The 22586-nt window shown below is 32.8% G+C and overlaps 2 protein-coding genes across 2 annotated transcripts in view; one reads left to right on the top strand and one right to left on the bottom strand.

Moving 5' to 3' along the window:
• DOK6 (docking protein 6) overlaps nucleotides 1-22586 on the bottom strand; it is a 672272-nt gene that overhangs the window by 16266 nt on the left and 633420 nt on the right. The window lies entirely within an intron of this gene.
• On the top strand, nucleotides 12684-14008 carry LOC116420621 (cell division cycle-associated protein 3-like). Its single transcript, XM_031946696.1, has 2 exons — nucleotides 12684-13362; nucleotides 13503-14008. The coding sequence occupies exons 1-2, from the start codon at nucleotides 12810-12812 to the stop codon at nucleotides 13754-13756; spliced, it is 807 nt and encodes a 268-aa protein (XP_031802556.1). The 5' UTR covers nucleotides 12684-12809; the 3' UTR covers nucleotides 13757-14008.

The raw sequence follows: 22586 nt of genomic DNA, 5'->3' as shown, positions 1-22586 counted from the left end.
TTCCCTTCCTCTAGGTATCTACCAACTCTATATCTTCTAATTGTTCTGGTTCTAAATTTCATGACCTTAATAATTCCCTACAAGTTTTCTTATAGCATAGTGAATCAACACAACTTGAAGCATCTCAGTCCAACATAGTTCCATTCTCCCTTCTATTTGGCAGGTGAAAATCAGCATGACTTTTAGGTTGTTTATTGTTTTGCATATATGAAAATCAGTAAGAATTTATGTTCTATTTGATAGATAATAAGTATTTGTAAATAAACAACTACTAATACATTAGTATTAAGTAAGAAAAATTAATAAGATCTGTAGGCAATGTATAAATGAAAACTATAATCCCTAAATGTTAAAATATCAAAGAAGCAAACTATAGAAACTATGTTAATCTATCATTTAAAAAGGGAGAAAGAAACAGAACTAGCAATAGCAAGAATTTAATTACCAGGTGCAATTCTTAGTGAATTTCAGGAATTGTGGACATTTTAAACTTACATTTCATCAAAGAATATCAATTTTTCAAACACTGATTCTAGGTGATGTGCTCCTATTCTAAATATAGCACTCTTGGAAATGCACACTGATATATTTACAGCAAATGGAAAAATCTGATTGATCTGATTGGAAAAGGAGTGGTCCAGAACAAGGTCTCTGTGTTCCCTGCTCCTGCCTTGACATGAAGATTCACTGTATCTAAATGGAGATCATGATACTTACCATCACATATATTCATGTTTGAAATTCTTGGAGAATAAATGTTAATTCACTTAAAGGATCAGAAACATTACCAGTAGTTTAATGCTACCCTCATTTCAAATTTCTCATCCTATGAAATCTACTCTACTTCTGAGTTATTTTATCTTAGAACTGGTTGAAAGTAAATCAAGATCCACTTCTAAGTCTTTTTTCTCAGAAAGCTAAAATATATATTTAAAATATAAGTAGTTTTTCAAATAGGTAAAAAACTTTTGTCTTATGGAGTTCAGTAGAGAATAGTGATAGTAAAATAGTAGAGAGAGGACTGAATCAGTCAGTCTTTTAGTACAGAATAGTTGGCAGACATATAATATTTTACACAATCTGCAAATATTATCTAACTATATTCTCACAACAACCCTGGGAAATAGATGTGATAATTATAATTATTTTACACATAAAGAAACTGAAGCAGGCAGATTAAGTGACTCATATTGTTGAGGTGTAGACCAAATGTTGAGGTCTAGATTTGGGGTACCTAAATGAAATTAGGGTTTAGTTAAGGTCTAGTGTCAGGTTTGGGGTACAGGGAGTCAAACAGAGTTTCCCTGCAATCCCCTTGGATTCGGGGCGAGGATATGGTGGTAAATGAGGTCTAGTAGCAACAGGAGTCCCCAATAAAAGCATTTATTAGCCCGAGAGCTAGATTGATAAAAGAGGTTTATTATTGAGTTAGAAGTAGGAGATAGGTGAAGGTAGAGATAAGGAGGGAATTGGACAGAGGGTCCAGTGGACAGAGGGTCCTCACACGGCTGGCATATTTGGAATCTCTGCAAAGAGGGGTTCCCAGCGTGGCCCTTTTGTAATAGGAGACTTAGTTCGAAGGGCTTTTGGGTGTAGCTCCAAAATTGGCTCAGATCCGGGTGGGGCTGGGACAGGTCTGGATCTTCTATTGGAATTCAAAGGGACCAGGATTTGTGAGTCAAAGGGTAATTTACATTAACTAGAGGGGGTTGGGAATCAAAGATTGGAATCTTTCCCCGCGTCAATATTAGTAAATATCTAAGGATAGATTTGAACTCGGGTATTCCTGGATCTGTGTCATTTTTCTCTCTATTCCACCATCCAACTGCCTCCACGTTACACAGAACACCTATGCTCATGTCTTGCTTCTGGCATATTGTAGCTATGTGATTATGAACAAGTCACTGAAGCTCCAGGAAATTAAGATTGTAGATTTCAAAAGGTAAAATAAATAAATATAAAAAGGATTTTTTTTAAAAAGCTTAGTTTTGAGAGAGAGAGAGATGAGATCCATTCTATCAAAGGAAATAATGTGTCCACTTGAGTGGGTGGTATAAAAGGAAAATACACTTACACTTTATTGAAAATAGGAGTTCAGAGAAAAGAGTTATAGCAATCTAAAGGAGCTGAATAGAAATTTATTTCAACTACCACAAATAACTTTTCCTATTCCCCAGTGCTACATCTTCAATTCACTCAAATAAAATTATTTGTTACCTTTTATCTCAATCACTCCAGTACCACATTTGGGCCTTGTACCCTATAGCTTATATTTCAAATGGCTCAAACTACCACTGCCTATGGTTTAAGGTCACTTGAAAACATACACTATGAAAAAGTGAAATGGAATAAGCATAAGACCAGTTTACCTTTTGCAATCAATGAGGACTTCTGAGACATTAACAATTTTGATCTTCAGAGCAACACATAGGAATTTGTAGTAAGTATATTATCAACACCATTTTGCAGAAGAGAAAAGGAAGCTCATTTGAAGTTGAAGTTTGCTTACTTTATACAGATATGCATGCTGTGGAGCCAATACTTGAAATAAATCTTCGTCAAATTTAATGTATTTATAAAGATTTCTTATTTACCTTTACCTTTTCTGAACAGATAAGTCACAACTCACATTGTTCATTCTTTGCTATACAAAATGATGTAGGGGCTTAATAACTTCTTTTTTGTTGATGGTAATACAATTAAAGGCAATAAACATTTATTAAGTTGTTACAGTATTCAAGGCATTAGAGAGATAAAGATAAAAAACAAGAAACTGCCCTTTTAGGAGTTTAATCTAAAAGGACAATCTAATCAGAATAATGAAGCTAATGAGAAAAAATAAAAAGAAATCTAAGCAATTTCTTGGGAGACATATGCATTATGTCACCCTGCATTGTTCAGTGATTCACACCTAGAATTAAAGAAATGGAATGAACAGATCTCTTCACCCTACTGCACAGTCTGTCATGCACATAATAATAGTAATAATGTAGATCACATTCATACAGTATTTTGAGGCTTATAAAAGACTTTCTTCACAGCAACTCTAAGAGGCAGACAGTATTATCAGGTCAGTTTTACAGGTGAGAAAAATGAGGTGGTGGTATGTTGTTCTCAAGTGGGTCAGTATATCCACTCAGAAGGCAGGAAGACAAGCTCAAATTGTACCTCAGATACTTACTTAGTTTAACTTCTTGGTCACTTAATCTCTCTCAGCCTCCTATTTGTGACTCTTTTTTCCCTAAGAAATTTTTCCATGATCTTGAATATAATATGTATGTCAAATAGGTATACAAATCAAACATTTACTGATAATAAATCATATCTTTGGTATACATGTAATTTTGCCAGCTATTAAAGTTATTAACGATGAAAGCAAATTTGCATAGTAATGAGATGAATGTGCTTGTTTATTTTTACATAAACAATTAAATCTTGGCAGAATTTTGATAGTTTTTATTGTTGCTGGCAACAATAAACAATTTTTGTGATCCTTATATTCAGATATGTGACCTGATATGGCGTTGTTACCCATAATTTAAAAAGATTTGATCTAGAAAGTGAGGATACCATCAACTTCACAAGTTTGTTGTGAGATTTAAATTAGACAATGCATGTAAAGCACTTTGAAAATCTTTATGTTACTTAGATTCTTATTACTATTAATTTAAAGCAATTTGTCCAGCTGTAATCATATAACAAACTGTCTGAGGCAGTTTTGGAATCCCTATATCTCTTAAGTTCCAGACCAGGACATTTTCTACTAGTATATATAAGAGGGGAAGATCCTGAATACATTTTGAGTTAGTATTATATTTTAAATTAATTTTATTTGAACATCAACCTAACACTTTCTGAATTACAGAAATTCAAACTATACCATATTGCAATAATGTAAAAGGAACTAAATCCTTAAAAGAAATCTTCCATAACTGAATCATAAAAAATGTCAAGCTAGTAATAAACTTGAAAGAACACAATAATAAACAGAAGAAAATAACAACCGAATTTGAATGCAAGACCAGAGATTCACATTACTCACAGAGGAGAGAAAACAAAGAATGACAACAGCCAGATTATGAATGTCTCTTTCATTATGAATTTTTAAGGAAGAGCTTTAAAACCTTAAAGTGAATCCTACTCACGTAGTGCTCAATTTCTATTAAATTCTCTTTTTATTCAGTTTTTATTCCTGGCAAAAGATATGGGAAAGTTTGCTTTCTTCTAGCCTTCTTTCCTTAGAAAGCAAAAGTGGTATGTGTGTCCATTAGCAACAACAGAGTTAACAGATATAAGCATCAAACTTTAGAAAACATTATATTTCAGTCATTTTTTAGTCTGTTTCAAAGTACATTCACTGAAAAACAAAATGGACAATATTTTTAAAAGTTTTATTCCTCCCTATGAAAAGTGCCATTTGTACTGAGGAAGGGCAACTTCAGTGGACAGAATTTAAGTGCCCTAACGACATAGCTTAGAAAACTTAGAAAACAAAAGATGTGAATGACATATTTAAATTCTCTATTCTTAATAGCAGTTGAATGTAAGCTGATATAAGCCAGGAAAAATAAACAAAAGGTCTTCATTTGGGATAAAGAGAACTAAAAAGAAAATATTTGGAGAAGTGATAAGAGTTTAATAACAAGGTGCTGGTTATTTATATTTACAGACTGTGTCACATTCAACATATTACACAGTTATTCTATAGTTTATAGATTGTCTTGTTGCCAAATCTTATTACTGCTATAATACAACCTCTTGCATCCTTTCCGTTATTTCATTGCTGCCACCTTCAGTAATGCTTTCATGCCATTGCTATTGTAATCTTTGGACTATTGTATTAGCTTCCTGTTAGACCATTTTAAAAGACTCCTAATTTTTCTCTTTGCTTCCAATCACACTTTATTTGATAGCCTCTACAATGCTTTCTGCCTCTAAATCTATGATCCTTCTTCAATTCATTCTACACAGTTACAAAAATAATCTTCGAAAGGCATGGTCTATCCTACCACTTCCTTATTAAAAAATTGCATTTGCTTCCCTTTTGAATCTATAGTAAACTATGAACTCCTCTAAGTGGCATTTAAAGTCCCTTCCCATCTATTTCCAACCTATCTCTTTAGACATTTCATATTGCCCCCTTCCCACAATCAAACTAATTTATTATTTATTTCCTTAACTCCAAATTCCATCTCCATGATCATATAGGTATTAGATAGATAACAAAGCTAGTATTTGAACCCTGCTATTTGGACTCCAAATCCAGAATTTCCATTTCATTGCTATATTTCATAAATTATTAGAGGCATAAGAGAACTTAAGAGATCATTTAGAGATCATCTCTTCACTTTATAGATGAGAAAATTCCTATCTCAGTGAAGTCAAATGATTCATTCAAGTCACACAGCTTGATACTAGTGGGTATTATTATTTAGTTGTTTCAGTTAATGTTCCATTCTTTGTGATCCCATTTGTTGTTGTTGTTGTTGTTGTTTTTTGACTAAGATACTGAAATTGTTTTCCATTTCCTTTCCAACTCATTTTACATGTGAGGAAACTGAGGCAAAAATGGCTAAGTGCCTTCCTCAAGGTCACAACACGGTCATATACATCATATACTATTGAGTGTTATTTATGAGGTCTGTTTGAACTTAGGTATTCCTGACTCCAGGCTTACAGAACTTTATCCACTGAACAACCTGACTATTTTTTACAGTGAAGGAAAAATGGCTTAAATTTAGGCTTTTCAGTTAGAAATCTCCTATACTAAACTGCTTCTGCTAGTGATTTATTAATTTTTATAGGAATTTGGTTGATGGTCTATAAAAGCTGTAGTCAATCTGCAGTTTAAAAAGCGTCAATATCTCTGTTAGTGTTACCTTTCCTTCCTTCCGTATCTTGCCTTCTTATCTCTCTCATTCCCTTCAATGTTAACATATATCTTTGACCTAGAGTTGCTTAATTCTTTATCTGACTCTGTGTAGTCTCTCCTGTTAAAGAAAAATATTAAGCCATTTCTTCCTCCTAGTAACTATTTTTCTTTACCTCTCACCCATTAAAAAGAAAATAAAAATGAAAAACCAACCCTTTGGCAATTCTTATCCCTCTTTTATATTTCTCCAATTTTTTAAAATAATAAAATAATTTCCTACATAGAGAACATTTAAAGGAGAATGAGTATGTGAGAAAGAGGAAGGATGAATGAAAAAAACCAACAACAATTGGAGGTCAAATTCAGACAAAGAAAAAAACATGGTTTTACAGACATGTAACCAGCACAATGTTGCTTTATAATCTACCAGTTTTGATTTAATCTGGCAGGAAATTTATATAGCATTAAGGAGGCTATGCAAATCTGAAAGAAATTTCAAGGGATTGAATTAGTATATTTGGAGTAGATCAACATAATGATGGCAGATATTCTATTACTGTAGAGACAGCTACAAAAAAACCATGAACCAAAAAAACATGAAATTATGTATTTATATAAAAACCCCTTTATTCTTTTTTCTAAGAAAAGGTGTGGCATTCACTTCATTTAGCATGTTACTAATGTCACTGATAACTAAATTCCATTTCAAGAAAAGCCATAATCATGTAGAGAGTATTCATAAAGATGTTATTGTTATGCCACAGTTCTCTTTAACTGTTCTGACTCGGTTTCCCTGCACAAGTTTCCCTTATCTCAGTCTCCCTAACTATTCCCTTAGTCATAAAAACCCACTCTGGTCCATTAAGATTGGGAACCGTTTACTCTAAGGTTATAAATTGTTAGCAAGATAAACAAGAGAGCAGAACTCCTGACTTTTTCCTTTTCTCAAGAATATTCCAAGATACCTCACTGACATCTTTATCTCTGGGTATTCAGACATTCTGTCTCTGGGCTTTTAGGATTTATGGTCTCCCCGATCCTGACAGAAGTTTTCCAGCGCTTCTTTGTTCTTTGTTTCTGGAAGGTATTTAAAAAATTGGGCAACTCCTATTTAGGGCTGGAGGCTGGATTCCTTGAGATGACAGTCTCCTCCAGCCCTGGGACCAACATGGATTCCGTGGTCCCAGTATATCTTTATCTGACTGGATAATTTGAGATGAAAGTCCTGTCCAGTCAATTATACTCTCCAATTAATAAAATATTGAAAACTCTCTAATCTCTCTCCTGCCTCAGTTTCTCCAGCATTACATTATTAAAGTTAGTAAATTGAAACATCCACTCTACCAAATAAGTTTCTTTCTTTTGTCTTTACTATTTCTGATAATAATACTATTCTTCTCCTAAGTATTTAGGCAGTGGCTTGAACAGTTTCAAGGATGTAAGTTCTCACTCTTCTTCATTCTAAGCAAATATTAATTCATTAATCAATACTCTTTGGATTGATGGTTGTACAACAATTTATAAAAGGTAACTGTTCTCCATTTTGCTTCTGCTGTCAGTAAATTTATAAACAAACATGTCCTTTCTTGGAAATCTCATAGTTTTTATTAAATCTTTTTCTTGTGGAAACATCATAATTTTATTGCCATATTCTACTCAGTCATGACTTTGTTTCGTTTATGAATATTATACCTACAGCTACTCATAGTACTGTCTTGCCATATTATTTAGGTACTTTCCCTCTCCTCCTCAAATTTTATTTAATATCCTTTTGATCTAATATCTGAATATTCTATAAAGCAGATTCTTCCCTTGTCTCCTTATATGTATGATTGATTTACTGGAAATCTATCATTCTGTTATCATAATTGATGGTTTAGAAAGACAAATCCTAATCTTTGATATTATTTATGTAGACAGATGTTCTTCCCCAAAGACTTCTTTCTCTTCCAGAGTCATCTCTTTTAACTGAAATAAGAGATGAAAACACCATCTGGTTTTCTTAGAACTTCCAAATAATGGAGAAAAATTCTAGATTCATTCTGACTGTATTATTCATTGCCATAATGAATATATATATTTACAAATGTAATTTACTAAATTATTCAGTAAAATTGGTTAGCATTCATTAATATTGATGAATCTTGACAGGTTCTCTGTCACAAATTGTATCTTTAATTTAGTCATATTCTGTGTGGCCACCTATGTATACCTCACAACCTATGTTAGTTACATGGATACATTCTGCTTTCCATTTCAATTTGATTTAGGATACACTTATTAAATGCATAATACATGCAAGGCATTTTGCAGTTAAGATGTAAAGAGATAAGAGGAAGAAGAACAGCCAGCTCTTTTCTACAACTATGTCAAAAACAATTAGGAAAGAACACCAGCGTATTGGTTAAACATCCATGAAGAAATCACAGTATATCATTTTTTCTAGTCCAAAATTATGGATTTATCTCATATATGAGAAATTAGATCAAAAACTGTGGATTAGGAAATATTCTATAAGTTTATCACTTTTGAGGATCAGAATTGATTCCTTAGGCTTGGCTTAAGACTTGTAGTTATGTAGAAGGGTAGGGACTGTGGATAAGGGACAAGCCTAGATCTCTTAAGCTGTAGAGCCTTTCAGATGGCTGATGAGGTGAGGGTCAGCAACTTTCCACAGCAGCTCCAGCTAGATAGTGAGCTATAGTTGTATATTTTCCATATTCAAAGTATGTTGAGAGTCTGCAGAGGATCAATCAAGAGGACAATTATCAGACTATTTAGGACTCCTGCAATGTACTTTCCTTCCTTAGCCTCCCCCAAGATCCTTGAAGAACATAGAACTAAAAATTTAGAGAATAGAATTACATTCATTTAGTATTAAATTTATTGCAGGATATAAGGTTAATTTAGGTTTGGAATTTGCATTCAATAAGCACAGATTTAAAGAGGGTGGGTATAAGTTTATTTACTGCTCAGAACCTTGATTTAAACAAGACATAAGAGAAGAGAAAACTTATAGCATAAAAATAATATACAATTAGCAAACATAGTGGTAACCATAACAATAAAGACAATATAACAAACAACATACAACATATATTAGCACCACTCCAAGGAAGCACCAATGCCTGGATTTTTGGCTGAAAGAATCCCTAGTCACAGGCATCCAGAGTCTTGAAATGGGAAAAGGTACCAGACAAGGAGGCCTTTCCGGGGTGAGATTCTCAAAGTCCCTTTCCCACTAAGGGATTTTTTACAAACTGAGAACAAAGAAGGCAGTATGCTAAGTATTCTCATTTGATATATGACTCTTGATATGAAGCAGCCTTCCAGGTGCAAGGTGCTTCATTTCAAGGGATCCACCAAGGAGAATATTTATTCATTTCTTTAGGATGACTGCATGTTCTCTGGGAACTGGCCAAGTTTCCAAGGTAAGCACAGGTCAGCAATAAAGGAAACTTATTAATCAATGTATAGGGAGGATGGCCTTCCCTTTCTATGCTTCCTGGCATTCCATCAGATAATTGCAAGCACATTTCATGTTCTCAGCAAAAAATTACACGCCGGACATGGCAGACATTCATTAGAATTTTCAACTCATTAGGATTCCTTACACAGGATAATCTAGGCCATATATTAAGCCAAAGTATTTTAGTCCTTTGAATAAAAAGTATTGTGACCCTATTATTCTGTTTGAATATCTCTTATTAATTCTTGTGGACTGAATTTGATTTCTTCTTATTGTATAACTACATGTTAAAATCCATTATATTTTTATAAAATTTAGTTAACATTGAAAATTCATTTGAATTTTTTTCCAATTGTGGAGTTACTAAATCAATTATGATAGTAAAATATAGTAGTAGAAGTTGAATTTTTAGAGAATATAGAGAATACAGGAAAGTTCCTTAATGTTTGGAGAGAAGAAAAACTGTAAGGTATATAGGAAATAGTTCACAAATTTAATGGAGAGTATGATTATAATTCCAAAATAATATACATGCACTAAATTAAAGAATTATATCAGTAACAAAATTTGATTTACTAATGTGCTTGCCTCTAATTTTAGATGCATTATTAGAAAGAAGAAAAATGTTAAGTCCTGGTAGCAAATTTAGGGATTATTGAGTGTGACAAGTATGAGAGAATAATACTTTCCATAGAACTAGCAATGTCACAGGAACATTTGCCAAAGACAAATGGTAGATTTATCTACATCACAGTAAATATTTATTTTGGGAAGGGAAAAATTATCTCATATAAAGCATAAGATTTATTTCTTAATGTAGAGACTAAATTTTTCCTAAAAAAATGTTTCAAGAAGACTTTTTGATTCAATTTTGATCTCTGAAAGCAAGGATTTTTTTGGTGGGGGAGGGGACTTTCTTTGTATTCCTGGCACTTAGCACAATGTCTTGCACAAAAGAAGGCATTTAAATGATGATGATTCTTTTATTTCAAACATTATCATAAAATACATTTTGTAGTGGGCAATATATAACAAATTACTTTATTAGAGAAGCATAGTCTTTCTGAATTTATTTATTTAACCCTTATGGGCTTCCTTTTCTTCATTTTTAAAATGGGAAAGGCGAAAGGGGAAAGAAAATTGTAATAGATGACTCCTGAGGTCTTTTCTATCTTTATATTTCTGATCCTATTTGGTATCTTTTATTTATTTCCTGTGAACTTAAGACTTATAAGAGTCCTCAAGAATCTACTAGGCAACAAGAATGAAACTTCCAGTTTTCTAAACTTAAGATAACTTAAATACATACCTGAAAAGTAAATATAAAACTTGCCAAATGTAATGTGCTAATGTGTATATCAAGCAAGGTTGTACCAGAAACTTTTAGTCAATAGCAGTTCAATTAGGCATCAAAGTAAGCATCTTTAAACTGATTGCATTTTCTAGCCAAAGCTTCCTTAAACCACAAAGGACCAAATCCTGTCTATGCTAGATAGATTTTTAGATTTTGGTAATTTTCATTCTCTTAGGGACTGCTGATCCATAACTGTGAAAGAATTAAGACTTTTGCTTACTAGGTAAATCCACACAAATGTTTATCAATTCATAAAGCAGAGACTATATTTAAGAATTATCATACAGTCATTTGAGATATAGTAGCAAATTTTAGTTTTCTGTACCATAATACTATACTAAAACATGGACATTATGTTAGATATGTTTTTTGTCTAATTACTTAAATGAGAATAGGTTTTACAAATGATATTTTTAACTTGAAAGAACAATATGATTTAAGGGGGGGAAGCTTTAGAGTTGCAGTCAGAACTAGTTTTGACTCCTTGCTCCACAGTTTTTTTTCTATGTGACCATAGGTATGCCATTGAATGTCTCTTCATTTGTAAAATGAATGATTTGAACTAGTTGATTTCTAAATTATGAAAAGTTCAATGAAAAGAAATGGTCTTCTGGTTGTTTACCCACTTACTATTTATATGAATTTTAGATTAGAGTTTTTCTTCGAACTTTTGAGATTGATTTAAATTAGACAAATGGGGAATACTCTGATAAATTCTAAAACAAAAACATCTTTCTATCTTATTTGCGACTATTTCCTTTGGCAACAGTTAGAAACATAAGAGTCCACATGATTATCTTTGTTTTATTTTTTTGTTTTTTTCTGTCTGTCATTTTAACTAGTTGAGGTCTGATTATTAGCTTAGCATTTATTTTCATCAGTATTTAAAGAAAAATAAAAATATGAAATTAAAATTTTGATGCCTCTGAAGGCAAATATATATATATATATTGTGTTATCATTTGGAAACTTGTAAATGATTCCTAGTTATACTTATTTAAAACGTCTTTCCCTTCTGTTATGATACAAAAGATTTTAGAAAATAAAGTTCCCAAAAAAATCAACTCCTTGATACTATGACAAATAACCCATACTTGCTCATGTTTTATGATGACATTTTCAAAAGAACATTAACAGTGAGAAAAAATGACCTGAAAAGAATAATAATGTATTATACTTTATGATCTTATGGCATTTTCTTTCCTTATACAAGAGGATAGATAATAATTTCCATTACTATTTGTTTTGGTATACTCCTTCCATAAAAAGAGGGATAGAATATAAGCGTGAGGGAATCTTAGTTGTGAAAATAGGAATTCATCATATTATTGTAAAGAAGTCATACAATTTAATCTCTCTCATCTTAATTTACTTTTCAATTATTTAAAAAAATTGTAATATCTACACTGTTTTCTTCATGACTTATTCTATAAGTTTTTTCTAATAATGGATCATGAATCCATTCATTCATTCACTCAATGAATATTTCAATATCTGAATCATTTCCAGGTTAGCAAACTGGATCAGTTAATTAGAGATCACAAAAGTTTCTAAGTATAAACTTTCTGCTTAACAGGTACACATAAATCATAGAATCCTGAAATATAATTCAAAGAAGGAAATTGAGATTGCTTAATCAGATCCTGTTTTCATAAAAAACTTAAAGTATCTTTTTTTCCTAAATAAACTTAAGTACTGAATTTCAGGCTCATAGGATACAAGAGATATGAAAGATAAAGGTATTGGATTTTCTGAGGCATTATCTTTGAAAATTTGGGAATTAGTTATTAAATCTACTTTATATTGTTTTATATTACAGCTGAAAGCAATGACACTTTAATGAAAGCATATTAAATTTATGTGATTTATAGGATGTGTTAATGTAAACTGGAGAAATAGCCACAAATTTTACTTTTTCCCTAAATCCTAATTAGGCAGAAAACAAAAATAAGAATTTACTTCATTATATCTTCATTATATAATGAAGAATTACTTCATTAGGCAACTTTGAGACGTCTGGAGCGAATGGTAACAGACCCTCTGGAAAATCCTGAAACCGAAAAGTCCTCCCGTGCTCCCGCCCTCGTGGGCAGCTGGCCGGCCGAGCTGCGAGGATGGGCTCGGCTAAGAGCGTCCCGGCCACCCCGGCCCGTCCTGCGCCGTGCAACAAGCACCTGGCGCACGTAACAGACCCTCGTTCTCCCAGCGCAGGCATTCTGCGCACCCCCATCCAGGTAGAGAGCTCGCCACAACTAAGTCCACCTGCCGGGGAAGGGCAGCAGGAAATGGAGCAACACCCTCAGGACTCAGATCCACGCTCTCCCACATTTGGCATCATCCGGACACCTATGAAAACCAGCACAATAGACCTTCCAAACCAGCTGGTAAAGCAGCTCAGTGAGGCCTTTGGGGCTGAAGCCTCTAAGCCAGAGCATTCCACTGAGCTCATCCTACCTGTGAAGTTTTCATCACAGCCTAAGCAGGACTTGTCTCTGGATACTCCAATATTCTTTGAACGCCAGAAACTACCAGCCTCCCTGAACCAAACTGAAGTTTCCCGAAAACAGGCAAACATTACGGAAGTAACAGAACAGCCTCCAGCTCTTCGAATGACCAGCCAGGACCCTGACAAGTTTTTCAGAGGCTCTGAGACTCCTTGTTCCTCAGGTACAAGATACTGGTGGGAGAAAAAGTAGCAAACAAGTTTTCCTTCCGAGGGAGTAATGAAGGGACTGACATATATTGAAGGTGAGTATATTTAGGACAATTCTCATTTTGATCTCTCCCTTCACCCTACCATCATTCAGGTTCTAGGCCCCCTAGAAGGAAACCTGCTGGCAAGGTCCTAGGGAGATCACCCCTCACCACCCTGCAGGATGATAATTCCCCTGGTCCCCTGATGCCTCGGCAGAATAAACGGTCCACAGTGCTGAGTGAGAATGTGGGAGAATGGAGAGAAGGGGCTATTCTAGGAACTGGACATCCTTTGAAGATCACTGGACGGGCCTGGGATCAGGGTCATAACAAAGAGAACCAGCATTGTCCCTTGATTGAGAACTAGAACCTAATTCTCTCTACTGTAGATTTTGGCGCCTCATTTTATCTCCTCTCTTAATATCCCTGAGATGGATCCATTCATTTCTCTTGCCTCCCCACAACTGAGGTAATCCACTCTGAAGAAGAGTGTTATCTTGTCAACCATTATCTTCATGCTCCTCTTAACTCATTCCAGATAATTCCCTCATCCCCACTTGTACAGTATGTATTTGATGTGTGTATGATTTCTTTTATATTAAAGAAAATGTTGAAAAAATAAAAAAAAATAAAAAAAAAAGAATTACTTCATTATATCATATCACATTAGATCTGTGCTTGAACACTACTTTTATAAAAATTATTATTTAAGAATGGTAATTAGGTCATATTTATCTCTAAAAGCATACTATTATAGGATATTTATAATAGGCTCTGATTATCCAGTTAAAATAATTGAAAACTCTAGTAACTCACAATGGGAAAAGTCTCCTCTCCCTTCCTCCTATTTCTTTTTTTCAAGCATGTTGGACTACCTTCAAGTATGATTCAACAATAATGACAATAATCATCATTACTATGGCTTTAGAAAGGTTCACAAAGGTCTCTTTTTATATGTGAGGAAATAGAAGCCCATGGATATTAAGTAACTTGCTCACACAATAGTCTTCTTGTTCTGCTCATTTCATTTTGCATCAGTTCATATTAGTCTTTCCAGGTTTTTCTGAAAGCCTCCTCTGTGTCATTTTTAATACCATAATAGTATTCCATCACAATTATATACCCTAATTGGTATATACCCTAATTGGTTCAGTCATTCTCAATAGATGGGTATTCCATCAATTTCTAATTCTTTGTCACTACAAAAAGAGCTGCTATAAATATGTTTATATATATAGATCCTTTTCCTTTGATCTCTTTCAGGTACAGATATAGTAGTGTTATTGTAGAGTTAAAGGATATGTGCAGTTTTATAGCTCTTTAGGCATAGTTCCAATTTGCTCTCCAGAATGGTCACATCAATTCACAACTCTACCAACAATGCATTTTTTCCCACATCCCTTCCAACATTTGTCATTTTCCTTTACTATCATATCAGGCAATATGATAGGTTTGAGGTAGTGTACCTCAGAATTGTTTTAATTTGCCTTTCTGTAATCTAATAATAGTGGACAGCATAGTGGATAGAGAGCAGGGCATGGAATCAGGAACATCCTACTTCAGATTTGCTTTAAGACATTTACTAGTTGTGTGACCCTAGACAAATCAGTTAACCCTATTTTTTTCAATTTCTTTATTTGTAAATGAAGGAAATGGCAAACCACTCAAGTATCTTTGCCAAGAAAACCTTGAAAGAAACCATAAAGAGGTAGATATTACTGAACATCAACAAATCAATAGTGATTTAGAACATTTTTTCTATATAATTATATATTGCTTTGTTTTCTTCTTCTAATTGGGAAGAGATTTAAATGTCAGACAATAATTTATATTCCATCCTATAGGCAATGTAAAGTCACTGGAATTTATTAAGTCAGTTTGCACCCATGTGAGTGTGTGTGTGTGTGTGTGTGTGTGTATAAGAGGCAGTTTTAACACCTGCTGGGTAGGATAGATAGTGAAGGAGATAAGAATGTAGATGAGGAGAGGATTGTCTTCAGAAGTGTTTGAGTTGAGTCTTGAAGCGATTTTAAGATTTAGAGATGAGGGGAAAGTGAGCTTTCTAGACATGGGGAATAACCCTTAAAAAGTCCTAGAGATGGAGATATAACATTATGTCTGAGTGTAGCAAGTAGGGAAATATAGAGAACACAGAATGTATAGAAATGAATAAAAAAAAGTGGAAAGGTAGGAAGTTGTCAGATTGTGAAAAGTGTTAAGTGCCAAACAGAAGAGTTTATATTTCTTCCTAGATATAATAGAAACCACTGTATTTTATTGAAGAGGATCGTGACATTGAGTTTTAGAAAAATCAGTTTGGGGGCAGTTAGGTGGAGCAGTGGATAGAGCACCAGCCCTGAAGTCAGGAGGATCTGAGTTCTGATCTGGTCTCACATTTAACATTTCCTGGCTGTGTGACCCTGGGTAAGTCACTTAACCCCAATTGCCTAAGCAAAAAAGCAAAAAAAAAATTAGTTTGGCATCTGTGTGGGGAAATGAATTAGAGTAAGAGAGATACTTTTAGCAAGGAAATTGATTAGGAGTTAGCCCAAGTGAGAGGTGGTAAGAACCATGGTGATGGCTGTGTGAGTGGAGAGAAAGGAATGTGTAGGAGATATATTGTGCAGAAAGGGACAGCAGAATTGATCATTTAACTGGATATGTGGATAGAGAGACAATGAAGAGTAGAGAATAATAACATAGCTAAAAAACAAAGCAACATGGAAGGATGATGCGATTCCCTCACAGAACTAGGAAAGAGAGATAGATTTTGGGAGAAAGATAATGAGTTCATTTTTGGACATATTGAGTTTGCCTATGGGACATCATTTTGAACTTCACGATAGGAAATTATTTTCCTTGTATAAACAGCAAATACCAGATGAGTTAGAGTAAAGATTATAGTTCATTAAATCAGTTTAATTGGGTTATCGTTTCCTTCTTGTGACATTCAAAGAGCAATGTTGGGATCTAGTGATATAAAGATCAAAACAATGACAAAAGTACAATGATTCTTACCCTATAAGATTTTACAATCCATTAGGTAAAAGATAAGTCAGGCACACAAGAAAGGATCATGCAAAAGTACATTGTGAAAAAGACAAAGAATTCTAAAAAGTCTGTAAGAATTTTTTATATTCACCTTTTACCAGGAAAATTTGGAGGAAGTTGCTAGGAAATAAAGTATGAGCAAGAGCTTGAAGGAAGAGACGGATTTTAACGGATAGAAATGGGGATTGATACAGAAGAACGGGGCAAGATGATATTATAGAACAGCTAGTAATTTATTTTGGACAAGATATGTTGAGAGGAGCAGTTTGAAATATGTCTACAAAAATAAGCTGCAGTCAAATCATGAAAGATCTTAAGTCTCAGGCTGAATTTGTATTTATCCCATGGGCAATGGGGAGCCATTGATGATTTCAAAGAAAGACTGATATAATTAAATTTGTGTGCATTAAGAAAATTACTTTAGAAGTTATCTGAAGACTATATATAAAATTATAGGATACATCGATTCAACTAGCTATATAAAATTCAATAGTTTCCTTCATTTGTACACTTGGGCTGAATCATAAGAGGGAAAAAAAAGACAAATGTTGTGTATGATAATAATAGATTCCATATGCTATGTGTAATGATTCCACTGAGATAAGAAATCACTCAAGTTTTAGTTAGATATTTAGGTTGCTCATTATTTGATAAGATCTTGCTAAGTAACTTTAGTAAATCATAGAAACTTTTTTTCTGAATTTGAAAGGAGCGTAAACTCTACACTTTAATGAGGTCACAGCAATTTAATAGCCAATTTATATGGCAGAAACCAAATGGAATTTCTTATACAGCAGCTGTTGGTGAGGATCCAAGAGATGAATAACTTAATACATAGACTATAGTGAAAACTGAAGTGAAAAGAAACAACAAATATATGTTATATTTATCTGTAAATAGGTTTGCATAATTACTTATATGGTTATATGTATATATGTATAAAACATAAAATTTATATATTTTAGCCATCTATGTTCCTCTTTCTTTCTCTGTATTTTTTTTTAAAACTAGGGATTCTACAACAGTGAATCTAAGTATCCAAAATATATTAGTAAACTTATTGCTACTATTTATGATAAATTAGTGTGACTTAATGAATGCCTGTTCGTAGTAGATTAATTGCTGACTTTGGACCCAGGAAAAATTGGGTTCAAATTCTATTTCTGACAGTACTAAGTCATAGACAGACTTCAATCTATCAAGATCTCAATTATTATACATTATTGGAAGAGATGAGTTGCCCTTTTATGAATGCTTACTTCCAAATCAGGGCCCCAACTACATGAATTTCCAATGTTTACATCACTCATGTATGATTGAATGCATATTACTCTTTTTCTCTAAAGTTATATATATTCATGGCAAGGTGATTTCAGGTTTATTAAGGAAATGTTTATTGTTATTTTGCTACCATGATATTTCATTATATGACTTTTACTTGAACTAAATCAGTTCTAAGACTGACAAAAAGAGTAAAAGTAAATACAATGGGATGTATATATAAGCAATGATTTGCATAGATTTCTTAGCTTAAAATTAACTAGAATCTGTGTTACCTTTCCAGATTTATAAAGATGAAATCTTTGATGTTAAATTAAAAACAAACAAGTTACATTTATATATTATTTAACATTTAAAACTAAGTTTTTTTCACAGTCTGTATAGTAAATACTTAATCTAGATTTATATCTGGTAAAGTACTTTCTGTCATCTGTGAAGGCCCACTCAATTGATTTATTATGACTCATAGATTTTTCTTGATGAAGTTGGCTTGATGAAATTGTTTCAGAGGAATTTTGGTCTCTACTTTTTTCTTCAGTCATATCACTGAGAAATATGATATAACAGAAAAGGAAAGGTAATAGTCTTGTTTTATTTCTACAGAAAAATGTAAGGAGAATAGGAAAGAAAGTTGTTGGTCTTGGAAGGAAGCTTTAATAATGTTAATGCTTTTGTGAAATTGAAGGAAATATATTTTAATTCTAGATGCAGAAAATTGTTCTTAAGAATCACTGCTGTCTGAAATTATTCTTAGTGACTATTTCTATGATTCCAAAGGACATTAAAAAAATAGAAAATAGAAGATTAGCTTACAATACCACATTGGTTAAAATTCTACATAAAATTGCTTATATGAGGACCTGTTTGTTCTTCTTGTTAGTTTTTCCATCAACTGGTAAGGTGAATTAATAGACAAGGAAGATATACTTGGGTTATTTTGATTATTAACTATGGACCGAGAAACACAACTGAAAATGACTGAACAACAATAACAAATGTTTGGATGAACTCAGAATGGAAAATAATACATTAAAACCCAATAGCTTATATATGTATGCATATGTGTGTATGAATAATATACAAAACTATTAACAAATCATTATTATAAGAGTTCTGATAATCCTGATATATTAGCCTATATTTGAAGTAAGCCCAACCACCAGTCACTTGAGAATGTGAAAAACAATAGACAACATTTGATTGAAGGTCTTAAGTTTCTTCTTGTTCCCTTCACATAGAATAGATCCAAGTATCCTATTGAGATAATTTATGTATGAAGTTTCTATTAGTAACAAAAGGAAATCCATGTTTACAGGAGCTGCTTAGAAGAATACAATACCATGAAAAATTAGTCTCTGAACATGAAACTATATATTCTGTCATTCAATTACAAAATCATTCTTAGAAAGACACACGAATTGTGTTTTAAAATCTAATAATAGTTCAGCAAAACTTTTTTATCCAATCATAGTCAGGGATTCAGTTATCAATGCTGTAGCAATAGAGGAGACAAAAGAAGGAACTTAAATAAAACTCCATAAGGTCCTTGTGATTTTATATATTAATTCATTAATGTTTTTGTAACAAGTCACTATTGAGCCACTGGAGAGCAGTCAACATGTGTTTGGTAGTACAGAATTGCTAATATTTTGTTTGCTCAAAGAGTAAAAAATGTTGTGGGCTTGAAAAAATCTGGCATTAACCAGGTTGGGTTTTGGCTGTTTTTATTGCTTAACCTCCCTGTACAGATGCACATATATCAGAGTACCATCACAAAACTATTTAAACAGTTTGATGTTCTGTCTTTAGCAAAAGAAATTAGTGGGGAAAAAAAAGAGCTATTTTGTTGATTCAAGGATGGATTTTTAAAAATCCTTTATTGATACATATACATACAAACAATATATACATTTACATATATACAGTAAATATATAAATGCATATTTATATAATTTTGTGTTTATACATTTATTATATATTTATTATATTTCCATATATTTGTTGTTGTTTGTTTTTGCAAAGCCATTGGGGTTAAGTGACTTACCTAGAGCTATACGTTTATTAAGTGTTAAGTGTCTGAGACTGGATTTGAACTCTGGTCCTCCTGACTGCGGGCCAGGGTTCTATCCACTGCACTGTCTGGCTGTCTCCCATATTTATGTATATATGCATATTCTATTGCAAACAGATATTTTCCTTATAAATGACTTGTTCCCCAATTGATTAGCAATATTGTCATTATTAATGAACTTTTCTTCTCTACATAAAAGAAAATCAAGAAGCCAGTAATTATTTTTTGATATGATTAATGAAGGTAAAGAGTAGAAATTTGGGGAGAGATATTGATTATTAGAGAGGGATGAGAGTGACACAACACAGCTTTAGTGGCTAAGGCATAAGGAGGAGTAAAAAGCAAACATAAATTCCATTTAGAATTGTCACAGACAAGTAAGGGCAGACTGATGTAATATCTCTGGGCAATCACAACTTTCCATAGAAAAGACCCTAGAAGAAAAAAAATCTTTAAATACACATGCATATAATATGTATGTTTCTCTCTCTCTCTTTCTCTCTCTCTATAAAACACAATGTACGTATATACATATGTATATCTATGTCTATATCTCTACCTGCTTAGCTATTCATATAACCCTAGACATAAATGTCATAAGTCCTTGAGGGAAAATAAAGCAAGCCAAGCCTCAAAAAGGAATGATCATACTATAAATGGGGTACCCACCCTCCTGCTTTAAGAGAAATGTTATTTAATACTTTTATGTTCCATACTAATGAGAAGGAATTTATATAGAGAGCAATGACTCCAACCAAGAACCCAACTCTTACCTGAAATCCTCTTTTTCCATGCTACTAATGGGACCTGCTCTGAAAGGAAAACATCTGTTCCTTGATCCCTTAGATGAAACATGTGGGGACAATCTTTATAGATAAATTAAATGTGAAAACTCCCAACTAAAATTCTATAACTATAATAATTCTAAAGTTATGCAGAAATCATATTCATATCCACTTAATGGGTGTTACACGATTGTGGTCACATCTGGCTGTATGTATGACTTCACTTACCTGGAAGTTGAATGGATTACACAAAATAAAATGCCATCAAATTGGGTTGTTGGCAGAAATCATAAAATAATAGAATTTTTGAGCTAAAAGGACCCTTAGAAGTTGTCTAGTTCAATTCCTTTTACAGATGAAGTATTGAAGCAAATTTTCCAAGGTCACACTCAAAGTAAATAACAAAAATGAATTTAAACCAATTTCTCCTAACTTTTAATTCAGTCACCATATTTCTTTCAAGAACAACAAGTTTATGTCTGGTGGGTTGAAAGGTTATGGAATTAGAGGTATTAATTCAATTTAAAGGCCAGATCTTGTTTTTCAGAGTGTACAAATACTAAATGTTGAGAGGATAAAAACTTCATGAAACTATATGCTCATACCATTAATCAACATCTCTAGATGATACATCTCATCCTCCATTAGTTAATTAAATTTTCACTTGTATCAGTTTGCTTTTTTATCTTTTCTTCTTTTATTTATTCATGATGCTTTGTTTGAGGACATTATATTCAGAATAACCACTTTGAAATGAAAATTAGGAAACATAAATGGACAAGCTTGTTGAATATTTTTCATGGAAATAATAATGACTGATATTTATTATATTATAAGCTCCTTGAAGGTGGAAATGTCTTTTGCCTATTTTTAGATCCCTAGCACTTAATATGATAGAATCTTAATGCTTGTTGATTGATTGTAGTATTTTAAAACTGTAAAAAAAGGGCTTTAAATTAATAATTTTATTTATTTTTACAGCCATTCTAGGAGGTATACAAGTATTATTATTTCCATTTTCAAATGAAAACTGATACTCAAAGAAAATAAGTGAAATTTAAGAGGCTGTATTTGAACCTGGGTCTTAAGATAAATTATGGGGGTGCAAATAAGCATTTTTATAGTACCTACTATATAGACATTGTCCTAAGTACTTTACAAATATTTGATCCTCACAACAATCCTCTGATGTATGTATTATTCTCATTTTACAACTGAAAAAATTGAGATTAAATGACTTGTCCAGAGTCATATATTTGGTAAGTGTCTATGGCTAGATTAGAATTTAGCTCTTTCTGACTTTAGCTCAGCTCCCTAACCACTCTACCAACTATCTGCACAGATAGGTCAGATACCTGAAATTAGGACCCTATGTATTTTTACATTATTGGAGACAGAAAGAGCACAGAAATATAATTTCAGCTATTGCTGTTAAGTTTTCAGTATAACAATTCATTATTTTAAATATCATATTTATCTATTATAAACATATACAAAGTTGTACACAATGTATTTTTACTTTACAAAATTAGAAGTCTTCACTGTCTAGGGACACTATATAAATAAACAAACCAATCCCACCAAAACTATTTTTACTTATAACACTATTCATTGATTATGGGGAAGGATGAAGCTATACTTCTTTATGTGACTATGTTATTTAAGTGAACATGTCTGTGAATTACAATCAACTCTACCCTGAACAGTCTCTTCCACATTTTATTTTCCAATAAGTTGACTGATTTCTGTTATGCTCTTGCTGTATATAGATCACTGTTCTAGGTATGAGCAGAAAAACAAAATTTATTTATGTCTATACTTACCCTCAAAGAACTTGAAGAGTAATACCAGCAAGTTTGTTGAAATATAAATACAGAGGAATATAGAACAAAATAGTGTCTATAAGGCCATATAACTAAACAAATCAAAAGGAATACAGAGGTAAGCTTTTTAGCTCTATTACTGCTAATTTTCTCTTCAGGTATGTTAATGTTTTGATATGGTTCACA

The sequence above is a fragment of the Sarcophilus harrisii genome, chromosome 1, assembly GCF_902635505.1.
Source record: "Sarcophilus harrisii chromosome 1, mSarHar1.11, whole genome shotgun sequence".
In the NCBI taxonomy this organism is placed as follows: Eukaryota; Metazoa; Chordata; class Mammalia; order Dasyuromorphia; family Dasyuridae; genus Sarcophilus; species Sarcophilus harrisii.
This window is presented reverse-complemented; position numbering and strand designations above follow the sequence as displayed.

Coding starts and splice junctions, on each gene's coding strand:
- LOC116420621 (XM_031946696.1), top strand. CDS start 12,810: ATGGGCTCGGCTAAGAGCGTCCCGGCCACCCCGGCCCGTCCTGCGCCG. Junction 13,363..13,502: donor TGAGACTCCTTGTTCCTCAG/GTACAAGATACT, acceptor ACCATCATTCAG/GTTCTAGGCCCCCTAGAAGG.